Genomic DNA, 13,492 nt, shown 5'->3' with positions numbered 1-13,492 from the left:
GCCTGCAATCCACCATTGGGGTTGATGGGTCCATGGACTGACGATTGCATCAGATCCCCTATAATAACTAATATAGTGCTTTTGTTTTGCAAGGGAAATTTGAAACGAGAAAAAGAAAAAATTAAACCCTATTATCTGGCACCCTATAATCAAAATGATGGTTGAAGGGGTGTCCTTAAACAATCAGAGCCTAGGTGCATTGGCTTCACTTCAAAATGTGATGGATAGTACGTTTCTGTATTATTCCAATTTATTTTTATTTTATTTTGTTTTTCATTCACCGAGTGTAGTGATAAATGCAGATATTAAAGAGATTAGAGTGATACAGTCAAGGGCAATTTTGAAAATATAGGGTGATATAGTCAAGAGCAATTTTGAAAATATATTAATAGTAAGTTCTGAAAAAAAAATTAAGTTTATTGATTAATTTGAACTAAATCTTTTATTGGAAGAATTATAATGAGGTCCTAAACAAACAAAAAACAATTGAAAAAAAGTCCCAGAAACTGTTATTCTCACTAAAAGACTTGTCGTTATAGATTATTAAGGTTGTCATTAGAACTTTTTGGTAATTATTTCTTTTTTACGGGACTTGATTGTATTTTTTTTTTATATATTTTGTGTGATTCGATCAAAAGCAACCACAATACATAGACTACTTGTCTTGATCAAGATCCATCTCATGAAGCCAAGGTGAAGATTGATCAATGATTCATTATCTTCTAACCTATGATAAGATTAATTCTATCCAATACAAACGAGTATACCGAGAAAAAGTATGCGTATTAATCCGTCTACCTACAAAAACAATTTTAATACGAAACTATTAATCTCATGCCTGACTAGCTTGTTGCTTTTAGGTAATTTGTTAATTTTAGGTAGCAAATGAGAAAATGCGTTTTTGGGTAGGTGTGCGGCCAAGGAATGTTGGTGGGATAGTGACAGCCATTGTGGTTGTGCGTGTCTTTAGAAGGCAGAGCGTATTGTCTTTGATTAATTTTTGTAATTATCACGAATACAAAAGAAGAATATTATATTTTGTCAGATACTCCTACTCTTATAATCCTATTTATAAGACACTTCCAGCATGTTTCACATAGACCAAGAAGAACCTTAAACTTCATTAACTCTTATTTAAAATTTAATGACTTTTTAACTTTATCCCTATTTAATATACATTATATCTCATATAAACAAGGTCAACACAATAATAAATGAGGGGTAAAATTGTATATTCATACAAAAAAAATTTCTTAGCGTCCTATAAACAGGACTAAAAAATACATTCTCTTTCTGTCTTATAAATAAGACCAGAGGAGTACTGTTGATTCTTCCACCTATTTATGTATTGAGAAAAGATTAACAAGAATGAGAATCACCCAGGAACATTCTCTCTGTTTATTTAATAAATTAATCGATCTCAGGCCCCAAAAAAGAAAAAACAAATCAATCACGTTATAACAGTAATTAAGACTTAGGGCCTGTTTGGATAACATAGAAAACCATGGTTTTGATGGTTTGGGTCCCAGACTTGCCAAACACTCAAGAAAAAACAGAAATCATGGTTTTGGATTAAAACCATGGTTTGGAGCTCAAAACCATGGTTTCAGAAGAAGTGAATCCATTCTGCTTCTGGCTCAAATAGGAGAGTATGATTATGCCTGCAGAGTAGATCTCACGATAATATGATTTTAACATTCCTCAATTTTTTTTATAAACATATTTAATCTTATATTTTATAAATATATATATACATATTAATTATATTATTTTATATATTATTAATTATTTTGGTAAAAAAATATATTATTAACAATTTTATTTTTTCAAATTAAAATATATTATAAAATCTATCTTTTATGTAATTATCATATTAACTTATGTTTTTTTTAGTAAAATTTGTACATATAAAAAGTTCTTCTGATAACAACTATCCAAACACTTTCATTTATCAGAATCACTTTTTTATAAAATCTATTCTTTACAAAATTTATTTTTTCCAGAATCTATTCTGTAAAAGTTATTTTTCAAACCATGATTTTGTTTCATCCAAACACCCCCTTATACGTTGAAGTGTCCGATTATGGTTAAGTAAATAAATATGCTGCCTAAATAATACTATATATATATATATATATAAGTTTAATTTGTTCATAGCCTAGCATATTTTAGCCATTCACGCGCGTGCTTACTTTAGAGATAAGATCCAGAAAAAAAACGACTCATATCACATATATAATAATTTAAACTGACAATGAAATGAAATGATGGAGGGGGCGCATTGCCCTATCATAGGAACAGATAGCCAAATGTCTACGACAAATTAAAGCGTCCAAGTTAATATGAGCCCTTGGGTGCAAATAATACAATTACAGTATATATCACAAAGCTGAGTCAGCTGACACTATGCCACCTGGCAGTCTTCGCTATACATTCCAGTCATAATTTCAACTTAGGAAATTTATCAAAAACGCTTTGTCAAGCATTAAGCTCCACTTCTCTTCCAATTCTTCCACGGCCTCTCCCTCACAAATTACCCCTCAACAGCGTCATTAGATACCCCTTCCAATCCTCTCGAAGAAATTAAGGTCCGCGACCTCAGACATGGGCTCTCAGTCTCTTGTCCATGTCTTCTTGGTCTCCTTCCCAGGTCAAGGTCACGTCAACCCTCTTCTCCGGCTCGGCAAGCGCATCGCCTCCAAGGGCCTCCTCGTCACCTTCTGCACTCACGAAAGCTGGGCTATACAGATGAGAAAAGCTAGCAACACCACCGACGAGCCAGCTCCCGCCGGCGACGGCTTCATCCGGTTCGAGTCATTCGACGACGGTTGATCCGAGTACGAGCCCAGACGCCAGGACTTAGACCAGTTTCTTCCCCAGCTCGAGCTCATCGGCAAGGAGATTTTCCCTCGCATGCTGAAGGCTCACGCCGACCGGGGCCGGCCGGTCTCTTGCCTCATCAGCAATCCGTTCATCCCTTGGGTCACTGACATGGCCGAATCACTCGGCCTCCCTTCTGCTATGTTGTGGGTCCAATCCTGTGCTTGCTTCTCTGCTTATTACCACTTTTATCATAAACTCCTTCCTTTCCCATCAGAAGATCAAATGGAAATCAGCGTCCAGCTCCCGAATATGCCATTATTGAAAGACGATGAAATCCCAAGCTTCTTGTATCCTACAACCCCATACCGTTTTCTGAGAAGAGCTATCATGGGACAGTATAGGAATTTGGAAAGACCCTTTTGCGTCCTCATGGACAGCTTCGAAGAACTCGAACGCGAGAACGTGGAGTACATGTCGAAGATATGCCCTATTCGAACCGTAGGGCCGTTGTTCAAGAACCCCAAGGTGCCGAACAGCACTGTGAAGGGTGACATTTTGAAAGCCGATGATTGCGTCCTCGACTGGATCAACACGAAGCCTCCTTCCTCAGTAGTTTACGTTTCGTTCGGCAGCGTCGTGTACCTGAAACAAGAGCAAGTGGACGAGATAGCGTATGGGCTTTTGGATGCAGGGGCTTCCTTCATCTGGGTGATGAAGCCACCACATAAAGATTCTGGTTTCGAGCCTCATGTTCTTCCAGATGGGTTTTTGGAGGAAGTAGGGAACAGAGGAAAGGTTGTTCAGTGGAGCCTACGGGAACAAATTCTGGGCCACCCCTCGGTGGCATGTTTTGTGACTCACTGCAGGTGGAACTCGACCATGGAGGCTATAACTTCGGGGGTGCCATTGGTGGCGTTCCCCCAGTGGGGAGACCAAGCGACGAATGCAAAGTACATAGTTAATGTCTTTAAGGTTGGTGTTAGGATGCGCAGGGGTGAGGCTGCGAATGAGTTAATCCCAAGGGAGGAGGTGAAGAAGTGTCTTTTGGAGGCTACGGTGGACCACAATGCAAAGAAGATGAAGGAGAATGTGTTGAGGTTGAAGGCTGCGGCGGAGGCCACCGTGGCAGAAGGCGGCTCATCTGATCGGAATATTCAGGAGTTTGTGGATGAAGTGAGGAAGAGAAGCGTAGAAATCTTGAAGAAGAATAGCAAGATTATTGAGGGTTCTGTGAACAACGTGGTTTCGCCATTAAATGGCGCAGGTGCAGATTTACTTGGTGCCAAGTCGAACGGAAAGGTTCAAGTGGCTTGAAGAGCTTTATAGTCCAGAGAAAGCGCAATAGTTGGCCAGGAATGTCTGAATTGAATGCTTCCAGCTTTATATTTTGAATATGATTATTACTACCTCCGGTCAACCCTCTTTGACTTTTTATTTGGTTCTAATTATAAGACCCCAATTCATTTTGTCTCTCATATTTATGTATTTTTTTCCAAGGTAGTCCTTCTAATAATGATAGTTCTAGCCAATACATTTAATTAGCAAGGATATTTTAGAAATGACAATACTTATTTATTACAAATAACTAATTTAACTTACTTCCTTAATCTCCTCAAATAAGTCAACTGGGTCTTATAATTAGGACCGGAGGTAGTATTAATTTGATCTTCACACACACACATATATATATCTTTCGTCAGTAATAATATATATGTGCTTGAATTCTTATTTCTGCTTAAGAAATTTAGTGCGGCGTAATAAGTTTCTATCTCCTCTAGCCTTAGATTGAGTAATTTTTTGAATATAATCGTACTATTTTCAGTCATAATTATAAGACTTTATTTATAAGCTATAAATAAGGTCTTATAATTAAAATAAGAGGTAGTAGTATTTAACGGCCTATACATGATTGCTGTAAGTATTTTCAATTAAATTTATATGGGAATTAACTTGTCTACTTTGCCAGCTTTTAATTTTTTTTTTAAAAAAATCGGAACTTAATGTCTCTTGTCCGTCCACCCGTGGTTCGGGACTTTTCTTCTTTCCTTCCCATCCTCTTCCCTCCTCTTCTTTTTTTAACCGTTAGATTAATATATTTCAATTGTTGAGATTTTAATTTTTTATAAACCATTTATTAAAAAAATTTAAATACATTTAATGCACTTGCAAACCACTAGAATTAAATTTTAATATAGTTCTGGTTTATTATTTATTTATTTTTATAATTTAATATTTTAATAATAGTTTTAAAAAGATTTAAATCTGAGCCATTACAATATTAATCTAACGGTTAAAAAAAAAAAAAGGATGAGAAGGAAAGAGGAGAGGTTCCAAATCGTCCTGAGGGGTTGATGTGGGCATTAGGCATGCAACTTTTGGTTGAACTCACAGATAGTTAATGGCATTAATTAATTACGGTCCGTGTCATAGACTACAGGCCTGTTTGGGTGCTCTGAAACCGTGGTTTCAGAAGCACTTTTCCGCAAAACGAGATAACATCCTCCACATATTTACTTCGTAATTCGTAAAAGCACTTCTGAAACCATGGTTTAGTTTCTATCCAAACACTCCCGTATACATAGAATAATTTGGCTCCATGTCGTTTTAAATAAAGTGATGATGTTATGTATGACTGTATTATTATAATATTACATCTAATTTTTAATATAAGAGTTAGTTAACTAATTTAAGTAAATTAAAAAAGTTTGTTGAGTTGGTTATTCGTAATAATTAAGTGTTGTCTTTTCTAAAATACCCATATTAATTATGTATTAGTTAAAACTAAACATTTTACATGTGCAACTAGTATAAAAACTACCTTAAAAAATAGATAAATATAAAAGACAAAATATATTAGAATCTTATATCTAGAACTAAATTAAAAGTCAAAATAGCTTTTATATTAAAAACCGAAGGTATTAACTTTTTCATACTTCATGCTATAGGAGTTAATTAAACAATTTATTTGATCCCAAATAAAAAAATCTCAGTCTTTGCTATATCCCATATTTTAAAAGAATCATTATATATATTTTTTAGCAATACAATTAACTTATCTAAATTCTTTAATCTATATGAATTGTCTGATTAATAGTTTCTTTATTTAAGATTGAAGTATGTCATAAAATACCAATATACTATTATCTCTGGTCTTTAACATAAAAATTAGTTAAAAATTCAATTTATTTTTAAGTATAAGAATTAAATCTATTTTATCTTCAATATTTATTCATTTCGCTCCCAAATAACTCATATGATGATTATTGCATATATTAAGAAGCTTTCATCACGAGGTAATTTCAATACACATGATTAATAAGAATATTTTAAAAAATATAATATCCATTTATTGCAAGTAATTAACTTAACTAATTTTCTTAACCAATAAATTACTTATAAGAACCCAACTTAATATTAAGGAACCAAACACTTGGGTTGAAGCCATGAACAATAATACAGCATATGAATAGGGGGATAAGGATGACATGCACGGACTATGAAAGCAGAGAAACAACGTGGAAGGAGTAATTAAACATATTGGAAAAAATGATAAAGGATTGGGATCCTTTATTTGAGCCAAGAAAGTTTTGCCCAACATGCCCCTCACTCCTTTTGTTCTCCCTCTCTTATCCCATCATGCTTGCACTCTTCTCACATTCATGTAGTATTGATCATTTGTGATTGTAAATGCAATGAGAGTGTTTTCTATAATCTTCTTTTGGCTTCAGAGCCGACTCCTCTTGAATGGTTTGCAAACGAACCGTTTCAGGAGTCGTATACATTTGTTGATCATACATTAATATGAAAAGATCTTGAACTGAGATGAATATGGACCTTGCAAGCAAATGCGATTATGCCAGTGAGTTCAAAAGTTGGGTTGAAGGAGATTCCGTAACGTACGTATAGTTAATTACGTAGCCCACCCCTCTTTGGAATGTTAGGTATTGAGCTCATATACATCAACTCATAACTTTAGTTTATTAATAAAAACATTCCGATATAAATTAATGTTGAAAGTTTAAGAAGAATTTATAAATTTGAGAAACAAAATTAATTGAAGTATTATATTTAAAATCAAAGTTGAGTTAGTTCAATCCAACTAGCTTTTAACTTTAAGATGGGAAGCAGTGCCAATACTTAATTTTCAATTCACATGCATTAATATTATCTTCATGAAAGTAAGAGGTTTTACATAATGGGATTGAACTTGATTGTTTTCCTCGGATGCCGGCTAGGTTTATAAACAAACAGATGGCGTGCGTGTGATTGCGAGCCATGCTTGTGTTTTGAGCCTTGGGGTTTCGGCGTGTTGGGATTGTACCTTGTGGTTGGTCGGTGACAACACTAGTGTCCACAAACACAAACACAAACACAAACACTACACTCATCATCATATTTCTTATCAAATTATAACAATTGCTATATGCGTAGTACTCCTATATGAGAATCCGAGGCCTCAATTCTCAAGAAGAAACAACCAAAAAAGCAGAACAACCTGCGGATGAATTCTAATTATTGTCGAAGTCTATCTATATAATCCCAAAAACTATATAAAGTCCAAGTATACATGGTTATGGTCAAATTTCGCCTAGCTTTGCGATTATACATACGAGACTGTATAATAATATATATTGTCCTAGCCCAACATATAATTAAAAAGCGGATTAACATACATAACAAATAAAACAAATTAAATATATAGGAGTGTGTGTTTAACTATACTTTTATGTCTCATTTTCTTTCCAAACCTGCATGATTATATTAGTGTAACTTATTTGATTCAAGAGATTATTATGGTGTGAGATGGAGTTCTGGCTTCCAATTTCAGATAAGTACCACAACAATCCACGATTACAATATACGTCAACAAGAAGAAATCAGTACATCTTCGAAGGGGGAAAAAGAAATACACAGAAATGAAAAGTTTGGAGGCATATAAATACATACATACATGTAAATATGTATATATAGTTATGTCCACCCACACACACACATTTATATACATAAAAAAACCAAGGCATGCGATTGGTTGCCAAAAAGCATAATTACTTCTTAGTTCTTATGAAAGCTCTAAGACCTTAATCTTAGCTGCGCCGAGTCGTCGTCCAGGAGAGTCGTTGGAATTACAGTATGGAGAATGAGTAGATGAAATATATATGCTCATTCGCACGTCAATGACCACGTCCTTTGTGGCTAGGCCCAGAATAAGCTTTGTTGCTTATTATAGAAGAAGAAGAAGAACCATACTGATGTTTCAGAGGTCTGAAGGCCTCAACAATGGTGGAATACGATAGCAGAAGGAAGAAAACGAGAAAGATGGCATTAAATGCCACAGCAAGAGAGTAATAACCCTTCATCATTTTTGTTTTTCCGATTTCAAAATGATTCGGTTTGGTGCAAGACGCCAAGAGGAATAATGCTATATATATATATATTATGTGAAGTTGTGAACTACTGCGTTCCTCTGACTTATACAAAGCATATTTTTCAACGTTCGAAATTCTAAATTTTGAATCAGACCAAGAATTATTAGTTGGAGGGTTTGGAAACAACATTAGCCACGTGGATGCAGAGAAAATTATTAACAGTGATGAGGAAGAAAAATCTGTGTCTCAAGACGTAAAGCACACGATTTATTAATTGACTATCTAAGGTTTTTTTTTTTTTTTGCCATCACCTTGTACGTATAGTTAATATTAGGAGCTAGTCAACTTCGTAAGATACATACATATATATATATATATATATATATATATTAGTAGCTAATTCTTCGTTGAAAGTTGGTGGACGTGACATTAAATTTGGGTCAAATTTCATGGCTTCACGATGCTTCCAACCTAGTTTTAAGTTCTATGGATACGTACATGTAATAGGAAAACATGATATATTGATTTGGCCTTCCATCATTATAAGTAACAAGAGGTTACTTGTCTTACCAGTACTGGGAATTGACTGATGGTCGTATATCTTCTATTCTGTGATGGAAGTGCTACTGTGTGTATCTACCCAAAGTTAAATTATTTATGTTAGGTAGCATGAAGGGTCATTTAAAATTCAAACTCCGTATATGTGTTGTCATGATCACAAAAAAGTACTGATGGTGAAGAAATTAACGACCCCACTTGTGATGCAAATATAGAGTAAAAAGCAAACTTGCATCGTATTCTGTATAGGGAAAGTTACAATTATACATCAAGTAAAAAAAAATTAATTACTGATAATTTTTTTCAGAATTTGATTCATTAGAAAGAGTAATTTTTTGATAAACAAAAGTACAAAGTTATTCCACCGTTCTTTTGGCATCCATGTAATTTTAACCAGTTATTGATCAGTGATGACTGGTCAACTGGTGTGGACCAGTCAATAATTGGTTAAAAATGATCGATTTATTTTAGTAATTTTTCAATACTTTTCAATTTATAAGTTTTTTTTTTATATTTACAAGTCAAAATTATAAATTTACACATCATTCTGTATTGTTTTTTTTACATAATTTCAGAAAATTTTAATATTTAAAAATTGATCTTTATTTATAAAATTAAACGCAAAATTTTGCATGTATCTTTATAAAATAATTCTGAAAATTCTCTCGTTATAAAATTTATTCAGCAAAATAAAGTTACATACTTAATGACCCAAACAATCTAGCAAGTGCAATTCCTTTTTACTTGTGTGCAACGCAGCACACAGGTGTGGATTCTCTTAGAATCCTTTGGTCTCGTTTTTTTTTTATCAAGTTTTTATCTTCACTGTTAGAATAAAAAGATGAACGGTTCAAATTTAACATTTAAAAAAAATGTCCATCTTCTCTCTCCTTTTTTATATAATATTATAATAATAATTTTATAAAATATTGAACATGAATTATCTATTTTTTTGATAGATGAGAGTATGAGAGTATTCAAATCCCTTTAACTATATACAAAATGTCTTCATATAGTTCTAAACAAATTTCAGATATCTTTGGACAAAAAGGGTTTTAATTAAGAAAGTTTCAGTAATTTTTCTTATTTATATTCCTTTCACTAAGTGAAAATAAAAAGAGAAAAAAAGAGAAAATATTAATTCTATTGACGAGTCAACTCAAAATTCTGACAGACGCGGCAATAATAGGACGTGAAGTTCACATGCCCCTAATACCGCAATGGACAATTGAAAAGCCACATCAAAATTTAGATCACGATGCTTTAAACTAAACACATTCCCTCCAACTTGACTTTTATAGCGTGTCGTGTTGCACAAACGAGGAATAAACTCTTCAGCCTAGGCTCGGCGTCAGAGGAAAACATGTGAGGGGGGCGAAAATTTGTTAATGTTGAGAATAATGAAAATTATTTTTAAGGGGTGAATTTAAAATTTTCTGAAAATTAAACCAATCTCAAAATCAAACTGATGTATACCAGCGAGTTGGGACCGTGTTGCAATTAATCTTTTTTCTGGAAATCATTATGGTATGCTCAAAAGTTGCCTCACACAGTCTAATGATTTACAGAGGCAAGCAAGAAGATAGCATTGAAGTCGAAACATGTGATGATGTTTCATAGTTTAAAACAAAACCTTGACATTTCCATGGTATCCCCCCCCCCCCACGTGCGAACTACGTCTTGTAAAGTCATCCTCCTTTTCCTTTTCTTTCACTTTGCCTTCTCCACCTTCCCACCTTTCACGTTGGCTATATATCTTCATACACAGCGGAATCCTTTTTCCCAGAAAAGAAGAGATTTTGGAGAAAGGGTTTTTCGTTTCATGCCATAGATGTTTCTGCTGCTTGGTGGGTTCGTTCAGGATCTTATGTTGATGAGGAAACGTTAATCCCCATCGCAGGTGACCAGAAATCAGCACCATTACTGCTGGCCACGTGTACGGTGGATTCCACTGGGATCAGACATAGTCCTCTGCTACTCAACTCTCCTTTGCCTTCCTGTCTCTTGTTCATGTTAACCCCATCTCCCTGAAATAACGACGCCGCGTTAAGGTTATTTTTGGATGGAGGGACAAGTAGACAGAAAAACAAGGATAGAGAAAGAATACTAAAAAAATTCAAAAATAATAAAAATATTTTTTTCCAAAGAGTTCTGGCTTATAGTACTTTTTTTCTCCTCTGATCATCAACCCAGCTTTCATCTCTCCCAGGTTGACTGGTCAGTCACGGCAAATAACGGTCAACCGGATGTACTAAAAATTAAATGGGAGGGGTTATTAAAATGCCTATGTCAATTGAAATAAAATTAATTATGATTAAAATAATGTATTTTAATTAAATTACATAAAAATATTCATATATAATCATTAAAAATAATATTTAAATAAAAAAGCATCAACCTACAAGTAAACGAAACATTTATATACACACTACATATATTATAAATTTATAAGAAAACACAGTTCTTAAAACATAAATTTCATAAATCGATATTGTTTTTAACTCAAGATGATATTTGTTTCATGTTAGATAAGAGGTGGAAAAACTATAAAATCCAAGTCAATTCAGTCAGGAGATTGGTTTAGAGTTAAAGAATCCGAATTAGATTTTAATAGGCGGTCAACTTTCCAACCAGGAAAAAGTTTGTAAACCAACCGACTACAAAAAATTTAGAAAAAGTGAAAAACCTCGTAAAATTGAAGAGCGACAAAAAATAAGGTGGGGTCCACCTTCTATGTTTGTCTTCCCCCAATCTTACTCGTCCTTTCGAGGATGGAACTCTCAATTGGGGGTATGGTCGCAATCAAAACAAGCTGGTCTTGCTACTGAATAGCCCAGTGAGTCCAAGGCTATGTTTTGTCCGTGGAAGAACAGAGCAACTATTGGTACATTTTTTTGTTCTCTTCTCAAATGGAAAGCACAGAAAAATACAACCATGAAAATGATAATGAGGGAAATGGGACGCACCGTACGGTGGTGGCGGGGATGAGGCGAAGGAGGAGGTGCCTGCAAGTAAGGCGAGCAGAGGACCTGAACTTGGTCGTGGAGAAACCTTATGTATCCCATTGCCTCGTGAAGCACCGAAGCTGTATCTGTCTGCAACAAATTCCAAGTTCCGAAACTCATAAATAAATGTCATTTATTTTTCCGAAATCCTAGAAAAATAATATAACATCATGTTCTTGCATTATAGTATATATGCCCAGGTTGATGTTACTTACCTTCCCAAATGGAGAAACGAGCTGTTGTAACGCTGCGATTCGCTCCCCAAGTTTCTCCTTCCTCTGCCATTAGAAAAACCAAAAACCAGGAACTGAAACGAATGGGGACAACATATACAAGTACAAAACACAGCAGTGTCTGTCTGATTTTAAGGGAGAGAAACAGACGGGAACATAAAAGAGAAAGCGACATGCAAAAACAGAACGCCATCCGTTGTCGATTGTCCTCACCTTTGCATGTCCTGTTGAAGTGGGGTTCTCCGCTCTGGCTTTCTTCGAATGTCTCCGGCCACCGCCACCAGCCGCCGTGGCGCCGGAATCAGTGCAGCAACCCATTTCCTGTGCCGACCCACCACGTTTTTTCTGCATAACAACAAACAAGAGAGAGGAAATTATCGAAACAGTATGATTGTGAGTCTAACAGGACAAAAATCAAAGACAGGGAGAAACCATATCGCGGACATTAGACTTATGGTTGCAGGAGGAAGAAGCAGAGGACGATTCGCTAGAAGTGATGACAGATTTCTGTGGGGTAACAGCGTTGGGTTCAGAAACCAAGAGGTCGCCATGACTGTTTCGATAGCCCTCGAAACAGAGCATTTTGGGGGGGCTGCCGTTGCCAATCGAGAAAAGAGAGTGATGATGATGGGGGAGGTGGTCCACATCGCCATGTCCGAAAAGAAGCTGAGAGAAACTGGAGGTTGGGGTCAGAAGGTGGTCCCCGTGGAAGCCGTCGTCGTCCTCCATATGAAGGTGTGAAGTATTGCGTAATCTGAACGAGAGAGTGAAAGAGAAGGGAGGGGGATGGATTGACGGGAGAAGACAAGTGAAGTGGTGGGAGAGAGAGAGAGAAGGGAGAAGGAGAGAGATTTTGTAGAGTTGGGCTGAGTTTGGGCTTATTCCAAGGAAGGCTTCGGTTTTCGGCATTGGACGGTCAAACCCACTAGGCCCGAGAAAACCGTGGTTGAGCCCTCCAACGCACCTTCTTACTTTCCCTTTTCCGGGTTCGGGTACTCCCACCGACTCACCATTTCCTGAATTCACCTCCCGTTTCTACTTTGACTACGGTTATTATCATCATGACATGTCATGGATTTCAAGGTATAAAATCCGGGGAAACGCATGGTTGACTGACATGAACTAGAGAGTATTTAGGGGGTGTTTAGATAAAAACTAAACTATAGTTTCAGAAGTGTTTTTATGATTTACGAAGTAAATATGTGGAGGAATTTGTCTCGTTTTGCGGAAAAGTGCTTTTGAAATTATGGTTTGGAGGTTGCCAAACACCCCTTAGATGGAATTAAAATCATAGTTTTAAAAGTATTTTTACGATAGATGAAATAAATATGTGAAAAAAATTATCTTATTTTACGAAAAAATACTTCTAAAAAGTACTTTTTGAGTGCTTCTAAATACTCTCTTAGGCTGGATTTAAATCAACAATTTCTTCTTGTGGTAGTCAAAAGAAGTTTTTTTTTTTTTGCCTAAGCACATATATATTTTTTTTACTGAAGACAGTTCTATT

At 35.4% G+C, this 13,492-nt stretch overlaps 3 protein-coding genes across 3 annotated transcripts; 2 read left to right on the top strand and 1 right to left on the bottom strand.

Moving 5' to 3' along the window:
* The first annotated feature begins 2,566 nt into the window (after positions 1 to 2,566).
* LOC114743960 (gallate 1-beta-glucosyltransferase-like) lies at positions 2,567 to 4,158 on the top strand. The gene has a single exon (XM_028932146.1). It carries the CDS (start codon positions 2,914 to 2,916, stop codon positions 4,135 to 4,137), a length of 1,224 nt encoding a protein of 407 aa, XP_028787979.1. The 5' UTR covers positions 2,567 to 2,913; the 3' UTR covers positions 4,138 to 4,158.
* LOC114743961 (gallate 1-beta-glucosyltransferase-like) lies at positions 2,571 to 2,850 on the top strand. The gene has a single exon (XM_028932147.1). The coding sequence runs from the start codon at positions 2,605 to 2,607 to the stop codon at positions 2,830 to 2,832; it is 228 nt and encodes a 75-aa protein (XP_028787980.1). The 5' UTR covers positions 2,571 to 2,604; the 3' UTR covers positions 2,833 to 2,850.
* A 6,454-nt stretch (positions 4,159 to 10,612) lies between the features above and the next one.
* Positions 10,613 to 12,743, bottom strand: LOC114743962 (transcription factor bHLH113-like). The gene is made up of 5 exons (XM_028932148.1): positions 12,430 to 12,743; positions 12,199 to 12,330; positions 11,968 to 12,030; positions 11,714 to 11,842; positions 10,613 to 10,774 (listed from the first exon to the last, which is right to left on the bottom strand). The coding sequence occupies exons 1-5, from the start codon at positions 12,712 to 12,714 to the stop codon at positions 10,613 to 10,615; spliced, it is 771 nt and encodes a 256-aa protein (XP_028787981.1). The 5' UTR covers positions 12,715 to 12,743.
* Positions 12,744 to 13,492: the final 749 nt, after the last annotated feature.

This window comes from Neltuma alba, unplaced genomic scaffold (genome assembly GCF_004799145.2).
Source record: "Neltuma alba isolate B1F8T4 unplaced genomic scaffold, ASM479914v2 tig00004202_pilon, whole genome shotgun sequence".
In the NCBI taxonomy this organism is placed as follows: Eukaryota; Viridiplantae; Streptophyta; class Magnoliopsida; order Fabales; family Fabaceae; genus Neltuma; species Neltuma alba.
Note: the sequence above shows the minus strand (reverse complement) of the source record. Positions and strands in the feature narration are given on the sequence as shown.

Excerpts from the sequence above, each read along its gene's own strand:
- LOC114743961 (XM_028932147.1), top strand. The coding sequence starts at position 2,605 with ATGGGCTCTCAGTCTCTTGTCCATGTCTTCTTGGTCTCCTTCCCAGGT.
- LOC114743960 (XM_028932146.1), top strand. The coding sequence starts at position 2,914 with ATGCTGAAGGCTCACGCCGACCGGGGCCGGCCGGTCTCTTGCCTCATC.
- LOC114743962 (XM_028932148.1), bottom strand. The coding sequence starts at position 12,714 with ATGGAGGACGACGACGGCTTCCACGGGGACCACCTTCTGACCCCAACC. Across the intron at positions 12,031-12,198 it reads CTTCAACAGGACATGCAAAG|AGGAAGGAGAAACTTGGGGA; the intron begins GTGAGGACAATC and ends TTCTAATGGCAG. Across the intron at positions 11,843-11,967 it reads TCGTTTCTCCATTTGGGAAG|ACAGATACAGCTTCGGTGCT; the intron begins GTAAGTAACATC and ends AATTTGTTGCAG.